Raw genomic sequence first — 9597 nt, forward strand, 5'->3', positions numbered from 1 at the left:
CGAGGTCTAAAGGCCCATGAGCATACGATAAAAAAAATAATCGACCTATTTTATTTTTCTTGAACACTAGAAACATACAGAATAATTGTCGCTAATGCCTATAAACTATATTTTATTTTAATAGATTTATGCTTCTACCTACATATTGCGAGGGTAAAACGCGACAAAAACTAATAAAATCCCAATCTTAATCATAAAAGATGTGATTCTCATACTTTTATTTGAATAAAGTTGAGTACCTTAATAGTTAAACTAAGAATAATGAGCAATATTTTTTGGTTTATACTAAATTAATAAAGAGAAAGACCCAAATGTGGCAAGAATAGGAATATAGACTATTTCTAACAAATTTCTACGATAGATATAGATAAGATTTCGGATTTAATAAATCGTATACGATGTAACAAAAAGCAGACTACACCGAAAAAAACCTTTTTTTTCTTTACATCTAACTATGTAACTGTACTACAAGTTTATAAGTATGACTTACCTATTTAAAATTAATATCACTTCATCGAAAATTAAATTTATTTCTTCAATTAACTAAAATACTTATTTTGGATAGTTACCACGCTCTTTGTGGTGGACGGTTAAATGAATGAGTAATGAATAATTTAACGGTTAAATTTAGTGAAATTTTTGAATACCCTCAGATTGCACTCCTTTAATTAAGTTATACCAGCAGTATATTTACAAATGCTGTAAAGCTACCAAATAAAAACTTATTAAATGTATGTTAGAATAGTAATTTTATTTCAATTACAAGTAATAAAATTGTATTTCTTGATTCAAATTGTGTACTTAGTTATTTTTAATCTGTTATTATCGTTTGACGTCATCTGACGTTTTGTTTTGTCTTTTGACAGGTCAGAGTCCAACTACTTCCGAAAGTTTATCGAATTTAAAACTTCAATTATTTATTTAAAATCAATTAACTACTTTAGTGTTGTTTTATTACAATTTAATTTAGTTTCTTCCTAAAATATGGCTTCCAAAGTAGCAAAATCTTTATTAAAAGTTTCCTCTCCGAGTTCAACTGTGAAATTCGGTATGTGAAAAACTTTAATTTCTAATTTTAAAAATGCTAACAAAACACAATCTTAATACATTCAAATTATATAAGTAGTTTACTGTATATTTAAATAATATGTATAGCTTTCTACAATTGAAAAAAACACAATTTGCTTATTATGATAGTGCTAAATAAACTTTGGACTTTACTTGGTTATTTGGCATCATTACGGTATTTAGGAAATTCACATCTATTTATTGGACTTTGATCTTAAATTATGATTATTTGTTTAAGTACGACAATATAATCAATTGTATTTTAACTAACAAACGACTTAAATCATACCTTTACTTTGAGGAAGAACTGTTAAAAAAAAATTTAGTTCTGTTTACCAGCATATCTAAATTACTAAAATCACGAATTCTTTCCCACATTAAAGATAATGCACATATTTTCTTTTAATCTATTTTCTAATTAGAGTGCATTCAAAAATATAATTCACTCTATCATTCTCTTTGACAAAAATAGAGATGGCTATATGTCTGTCAACAATTCAAACTCAGAGTAACATAACAGAATTATTTTTCATAAATACATGTAATATTTATACTTCTAGATACAGCTAGAAGAGCACTGAGTGTCAGTGCAGCTTTACAACAGAAAAAGACACTACCTGACCGCACTGGCAAGAATGTGGTGCTGGTGGACGGAGTCAGGACTCCATTCCTGGTATCCTTCACGGATTACGCTAAGATGATGCCTCATGAGCTAGCCAGACATTCACTGCTGTATGTATTCTATAATATTACATAAAACACTGACTTAAAAGGAAAATCTGAAACTTAGACTTTTTTTGTCAGATTTGGTAACCAATACAGTTGATCGTAGTTAAATACAGAACTGCCACATTAATAATACAATAGAATGAAGATGATTATGACCTCATAATTGTTAATTGGTTAAGAAAATCTATGATTAACAGTTAAATACCTGTGCCACTGGGCCTGGGATAGCTATATTTTTAGTATAACGCACAGTGAAAATCCATTTTAACTCATTTTAGCTGATTTATAAGCTCATTCTTATGAAATTACTAGCTATTACCCGTGATTCCACCTGCGTGTGGAATTAAAAAAACATAATTAGTAGTCATTGTGTTCTAGACAGATGTTCTATATGTATGCCAAATTTCATGGAGATCCATTTAGCATTTCTATAGATACCTTCAAACATACATCCATCCAAACATTCGCATTTATAATATAAGTAAGAGAACACTTTTTTTTACTAATATTATAAATCCGAATGTTTAGATGGATAGATGTTTGTTAGAAAGTATCTTCAGTGTGGCTGCACTGAATTTCGCCAATATTTAGCATAGACGTAAAACATATGCTATAAAAAAAAAGATGAACATTCGTTCTTGACTTATCCTGTTCAATTTTGTTACAGTGGCTTACTGCAAAAGACCGGTGTATCCAAGGATGTGATAGACTACATTGTATATGGAACCGTCATCCAAGAGGTGAAGACATCTAACATCGGTCGGGAAGCAGCTCTAGCGGCTGGCTTCAGTGACCGTACACCTGCACATACAGTTACCATGGCTTGTATATCTTCAAATCAAGCTATTACAACAGGTTTGAAGAATTATTCAAATATTAATTTGAAAAGTCGTGTTAGTTACACTATTTATAATTCAAGAACGGCTTTACCGATATGGCTGAAAATTGGTGAGGAGGTAGCTTGGAGCCAGGAGACGGACATAGGATACTATTTATTCATTTTTTTTCGAATTTATGCCTTGAAGAGCTGCTTTTTATTTAACTTACTAATATAATAAATGCGAATGTTTAGATGGATGGATGTTTGTTAGAAGCTATCTCTAGAACAACTGCATGGATCTTGCTGAAATTGGCACTGATTTAGAATATAGTATGGTAGAACACATAGGCTACTAATTAAGTTTTTTTAATTCCGCGCGGATGGTTCATTTTCTACATATATTGAAAGAGCTTTCTATTTTTATAGAGTTTCAATCAAATAGACAGTGTAACTTAATCTCTATATAGTGAATTTTAGTTATAATCTCATTCTTCAGGTGTGGGTATGATAGCAGCAGGTGCATACGACGTAATAGTAGCTGGAGGTGTTGAGTTCATGTCTGATGTTCCCATCCGGCACTCGCGCAAGATGAGATCATTGTTGCTACGTCTCAACCGTGCTAAGACACCTGCGCAGCGCCTCTCCCTAATCGCCTCTATAAGACCGGATTTCTTCGCGCCTGAGGTGAGATTTTAGTTAATTTTTTGATAATGTCACCAAGAGATGGCGTTGGTGGTTAGTGAAAACATGCTTATGACTGACATTGTTGTCTTAAAGTGTGAAATTTATAGATAAATTGTGATTGTAAGAGCTCGGTGACCTGCCAACCCGGTAACTATAATGAAGTAACAACCCGAGCCGAGGCTCCTGAGGGAGCCCTCGAGTCTTGTTACTCTTAAACGAGGTTTAGGCTAAGTGCCATCTGCGCTCGGCCACCTCAAGCCCGGTGAAGCTGTAAATGCCTCCTCAAGGCAAACAGTGGCAATTCAGTCACAAAAAATAATATTAATATGAGAGTTTTTACATGAGAAAAACTGTTATTTAGTCGATTCAATAATCGTTGCGTTTAAATAAACCAATAAATTTTCTAAATCTACTGCAATTGCTTGTTTGTTATGTTTAATTCAGTAGCTGTGTTAAAGTATTAGGTGGGACGACCGCCCAGGGCGTAAGGGCGCCCCTTAAGATACTAAAAAGGGTATTGCAAAAATCTTGCCCAGGGCGCATGAAATACTAAAACCGGCCCTAGTTAATGCACCATACATTAGTCTCAAATATGGATATCAGTTGCCAGCAGTAGCGGAGTTCTCATCGGGAGAGACAATGGGGCACAGCGCAGACAGACTAGCAGCGGCATTCGGCGCCTCTCGAGCTGAACAAGATGAATACGCACTGCGCTCCCATACTCTGGCTGCAAATGCCAGAGATAAGGGATATTTTACTGACCTCATCCCGGTTAAAGGTAATTAAGGAAATATGTTTTAAATTCCCCCGAATACAGATTATATTGTAATAGGCAACAAACTGATGTTGCCTTAATCAAATTTCATAAAGTTCCCATTGTTTCTGCTGGGAGTTGTTCACTTACCGTGGGTTTCTGAGACCAAAGTCTGCTTAAAAGATATAATTATCTTTGTTTTGTCAAACATAATGACAGGGTTGATAAAATGTTCTATACAGCAGTGTTGTGGAATAGGCTGTCCTTGAAGGTATTTCCAAAACGCTACGACTTGGCGTCCTTCAAGAAGCGAGCGTATTACCATCTCAAAGGTAAAGCATCTGTGGTTCCTCTGGTACTATTGATGTCCATGGGCGTCGTTGAACACCTCGGTGTCTCCGCTACTAATTTGCCCCCTTTTGTTATTAAAAAAAAAAACAAATTTTGGTCTCAGAAACCAAACGTTAATTACCTATTTACGACTCAGCGTGACAGTAATTTTAATACTGATTTTAATAATCATTGGTTAAAATTACAGTTGATTAATCTGATTAAAATGTTCTGTTAACATTTTCGTGTCGTGAAGTATATAGATATACTTAAATTGTGCATCTCTCTCTAGTGGAAGGCAAAGACGGTGTATTGGACAAGGACAATGGTATCCGTGTGTCCACTCCGGAGCAGCTGCAGAAACTCAAGCCGGCATTCATCAAGCCACATGGAACTGTTACTGCAGCTAATGCTTCATTCCTGGTAACGTTTACACATAATATACTAACTATCGCCCGCGACTATGTCCGCGCGTTAAAAAAAAAACTTAATTAGTAGCCTTTGTGGTCTTCCAGACTGGTCTACATTTATGCCAAATCCCAAAGAGATCTTCTAATAAACATCCATCCATCTAAATATTTGCATTTATAATATTAGTAAATAGCAAGATTTTTAATTGATTGTTTTTATTCAGACTGATGGTGCATCCGCTTGCCTGATAATGTCAGAAGCCAAGGCCAAGGAGTTGGGCCTCAAGCCAAAGGCCTATGTACGAGAGTTTACCTACGTCGCACAGGTATAGTTCATTTAACACATTTAACAGCTGCATTTAGTTAATTTGGTGACTAAGAAAACGTTCTAAATTAAACTTAAATTAAATAACTCTGGGTGTGATAGTAAGTATTAATATAAGAGACTAAAAAGATTTAAATCTTTTTAACATTTTTACTAAAGCTTAATAGATATTTAGTCAGGGCGTGGTTGGGCGTCCGCCCAGGGCGTTCGACAGAAAGGGCGCCATAGATCAGCCAATTACAATCTCGAGTAACTATTTAAACCCCCTCCAAATGCATGCGACAAAGAAAAGGGCGTTGTAGAAATCTCGCCCAGGGCGTTAGTAGAGCTAAACCTATTACTGTATTTAGTTATACTTAACTTTAAAGTTTTTTTTGGTTCTTTATACTTAGGATCCAGTAGACCAGTTGCTGCTGGGCCCTGCATATGGTATCCCCACCATATTGGACAAGGCCGGCCTCAAGATGAGTGACATTGATACATGGGAGATACACGAGGCCTTCGCGGTAATTATTTTTTTATTTTACTCTTTAAAAAACACGGTATGATATCAAATGAAGCTGTTTAACAGTGGGTTTCTGAGACCAAAAATTTCGTTAAAGTTATTTTTATCTTTTATGCCAACATTTGGGTCTCAGAAACCAATAACTTTTTATGATTAGGAAATGAAGCTGTCTATCATTTCCCTAAACTTGGACTAATTTTGGATTATTATTAGAGTAGGCTTCTATGAAACTTATATTTAATTGACGTTTTCTTATACAGGGTCAAATTCTAGCTAACTTGAAAGCGCTGGACTCTGATTGGTTTGCCCAAACATATCTTGGACGTCAAACAAAGGTAATATAAAGGAAATTGTTATTTTTCATGTTTAATTAATTAATTTATACCATTCTTTCCCAAAGTGGGCGATAACGTGTGTGCGATAATGTGGGCGCTGCAAGTCTCAAGTTGCGGGTTATAGTAAAAGTTTCCTTTACAATTCTCCGTTAATATACATATATAGGTCACAATAATTAATTAATTTAATTTAAATTTATAGTGGTTTTTAAATATGTGAAAATATGGGGGGCTAAAAAAATATTTATTCTGAAAGTGGGCAGTAGACAAAATAAATTTGGGAACCACTGATTTATACGTAAGAACATTTGGTGACCTTTGTTTTATAATTTTTTTTTATTATTTATAGGTTGGTAACCCCGATTTGAAGAAATGGAATGCTTGGGGTGGGTCTCTTTCTATTGGACATCCCTTCGCTGCCACTGGGGTAAGATTATTTAGAGTTTTCAATATTTTACTGTTAATTTTTTACAGAAGACAGGTTTGAAGTGGAAGCAATTCTGCGTTTCGTCTGATGAGTGTGCGTCCCGAAGGCCTAATTTAGTCCTCTTTCCCTTCCCACCCTTTTTCTTATAAGAAATGAAAAGAATTCTTATAAGAAGAAAAAAGAATGAGAAGTGGAAGTGGAATTTTCGGATGAGAGGATGCATGGGAAGGGAAAATATTACTGTGCATCCTCTCCTCCGTCGATTAAAGGTAGGCAACGCAATCTTTTTCTCAGGAAGGCGTGAAGGTATCAAGCTGGAATTTAAGTTTCAATTTAGTTTTTGTTTGCTGCTTTTCTTTTTATCAATAAATCTTTCTTAACTTGATTTCTTATAAGAATTTTTGTATGTATTTATCAGGTTCGGCTGGCGATGCACACAGCGCACAGACTGGTCCGTGAGGATGGCCAGTTGGGACTGATCTCTGCGTGCGCGGCTGGTGGACAAGGCGTCGCCATGTTGCTTGAGAGACATCCCGATGCTAAAGCTGAATAATTGACTAATGTTGTAGGAGTAACAAGACAACAGTTGTATACAGAGGCTACAAGTGTCGAGACACTTGTATTCTTGTGACTTCAAGTGTTGTCAACCAATGACTATATCTCATTTTCAACCAAAGTTGATATTAAGTAAACAGAGAAACATAATTCGCGGCTCATTTTACTTTATTTTAGGAAAATAATGAGATTAAATAAATTTATATTACAAAATAAGTGTAGCTAATGTTTGTGTAAGAAAGTGTTTTACACGAACTTTTGGAATTTACTAATTTTGCGTAATTTGCAGTTTATTTAAGCTTTGCATTGGAAGAAAATATATATATAGTGTTGTCATCTAGTGACTGCAAGTGTTGTCATCTAGTGATTGCAAGTGTTGTCATCTAGTGACTGCAAGTGTTGTCATGTTTTTAAGCAAGTGTCGTCTAATTAATGCAACTGTTGTCTAGTTACACTAAAACAATTTGAAACTTATATAGTTGATCACTTCACAGAGGCAGGGTAAGGACACGCCAATAATCTGTAAACTTGAACTGAAATTACTTGAAGGCTTGAAGGAAGGAAGATTTTTACATATTTATTACATCATTTTTAACATCAATCAATGGTATAATGTTACAAAAAGTAAATATGTTTTATGTTAAATATTTTTCTTTTTAGTAATTGAAGAATATTTATATATTTTTTTTATATTAGTATTCTAAAATCAATACGCATCAACTAATATAAAGATTATCCTTTACATTAGTCAAATTTAAATATAATTTGGATAAACGTATTAAATTCTTCAACATTTTGATTTTAAGTTCTTCAAAATGCGGTTTTGTTTTTTTTTTTCATTTGAGAATTATTCCCACTGTCATGTTTTCTGTATTTTCTTGATATTTCTTAGTTATTTCAAATAGTTGCACGGAAACTGTAAAACATTAAACTAGATAATAAGGGCAATAATTTCTATTTATACACAGCTATTGTTAAATAAAGTATGAAAATGAAGTTAAGTTTCATTTATGCTTCCCTTTTACGGATTAAAATAGCTTAATATTTGTAAAAAGAGCTAAATTTTTTTTAGTTATATAAGAAAATTTTACCGTAGAAGTTTGTTATCTGATAAAGACTGCAAGATATAAGGTAAGAAATAAAACTCAATATTTGGCAACCAGGTTTATTAGTACAGTCGCCTAATAATTAGAACTATATATAATTAGCCTAACGAAGTCGGTCTTCGGACTTGCGAAATTTATTTTAATACATTTTTACATAGAAACGATGTCTCGGAGACCGACTCCAAAAAAATTAATAACTACAATATAAAATACCAAGCATCCGTTATACTCGCCAACAATCTGAAGTTAGCTGTTAGAGGGAGAGGATTAAACTCAAGAAGTGCGAGGGAGATAGATATATGTAATCCGCTTCAGTTTTGAGCTACGCAATTTATTGCAAACTTCAGATCGCTCCAGTTTTGCGGCGAGCACAATACAAAGATTATAAACGGTAAGGACATGTCTAATAAAGCTATGCTTTTTAGCAAATAAAATAGACATATTAAAGAAAATAAACGAAATATAATTTAACTTTGACTTGTTTGGAATAATTAGCCGACTGACTACAGACAGAAGGGAAATATTGGTTAATATTTGAATGTCACTTTTATTATATATTAAAAATATATTGCAAATAAATAACACTAAATAAAAGTTGTTTGTATCGGTAACAAAGATTAAAATTTACAAAAAAAAAATCAATTCCAAAGGAAATTTAATGTCAAAGTTAGAAACTTTTCTGTCATAAACAAGTCTATTGAGGTAAACAAAATCTATGAAATTTACTGCAACAGTCAAAGGCCACACTTAGTGTAGAAATTCACACTAAGTTGATTAACCATCTAGAGACTGACGGTTACTCTTTATTGCTTTTTATCATCATGCATGAATTTAAAAAGTGTATTTATGGATAGACAGAGAATCAATTTCGTATTTAAAAAAATATTATTTCTTTACAGATATTATAATTATTATATAAGATAAGTAATTTTTAATTTATTTTACTTTAAACTTTATTGGTTTTTTTCCGAAATAAAAAGTTGAAAATAAAAAAATTTCGACATCGTTTTTTAACACAAATATGTACAATTTCGGTTAATAAAATTTACTTTTTTGTTATTAATATCGTATCGTGTTTAAAATTTTAGACAAATAATTAAAAAAAATTAGCGAAAACCAAAACCATATAATAAGGGTGTACATTCTTTATATTAAGAAAAAAAAAACTATGTTGTACTTTTAATACAATATACAAATCTAAAAAAAAATATATCTCTTAATGTTTACATAATTTTCTTTAAATCCAAGAACAATTATAATATACGACAAAAAAATATGTAATACACACAAAAAAAATCGAAAAAAAAAAACCACTTTATGCCTCTTTACGGTATTTCCATAAAACAATGTATAGGCACTGTTCATTAATCTAGATTTTAATCTAGACTTTATTTACAACCTTACATATAAATTTATCTCCTAATATACTTGATATATATAGTTGTTTTTATTAAATGTCTTTGATATAAAACATTTTTTTACGAACACCGTTGGTTACTTTACAGTCAAGTCCAAATCAATTTTACAACTAAATATTATAGTATCCAAA

At 32.6% G+C, this 9597-nt stretch overlaps 1 protein-coding gene across 1 annotated transcript; it reads left to right on the plus strand.

Annotated features, from left to right (window-relative positions):
• The first annotated feature begins 857 nt into the window (after window positions 1-857).
• On the plus strand, window positions 858-6959 carry Mtpbeta (mitochondrial trifunctional protein beta subunit). The gene is made up of 11 exons (XM_013327128.1): window positions 858-1048; window positions 1629-1800; window positions 2465-2652; window positions 3114-3301; window positions 3905-4079; window positions 4678-4808; window positions 5020-5121; window positions 5513-5626; window positions 5886-5960; window positions 6310-6387; window positions 6806-6959. Exons 1-11 carry the CDS (start codon window positions 985-987, stop codon window positions 6938-6940), a joined length of 1422 nt encoding a protein of 473 aa, XP_013182582.1. The 5' UTR covers window positions 858-984; the 3' UTR covers window positions 6941-6959.
• The last annotated feature ends 2638 nt before the right edge of the window (window positions 6960-9597 follow it).

Source organism: Papilio xuthus, unplaced genomic scaffold, assembly GCF_000836235.2.
Source record: "Papilio xuthus unplaced genomic scaffold, Pxut_1.1 DF829758.1, whole genome shotgun sequence".
Lineage (NCBI taxonomy): Eukaryota > Metazoa > Arthropoda > Insecta > Lepidoptera > Papilionidae > Papilio > Papilio xuthus.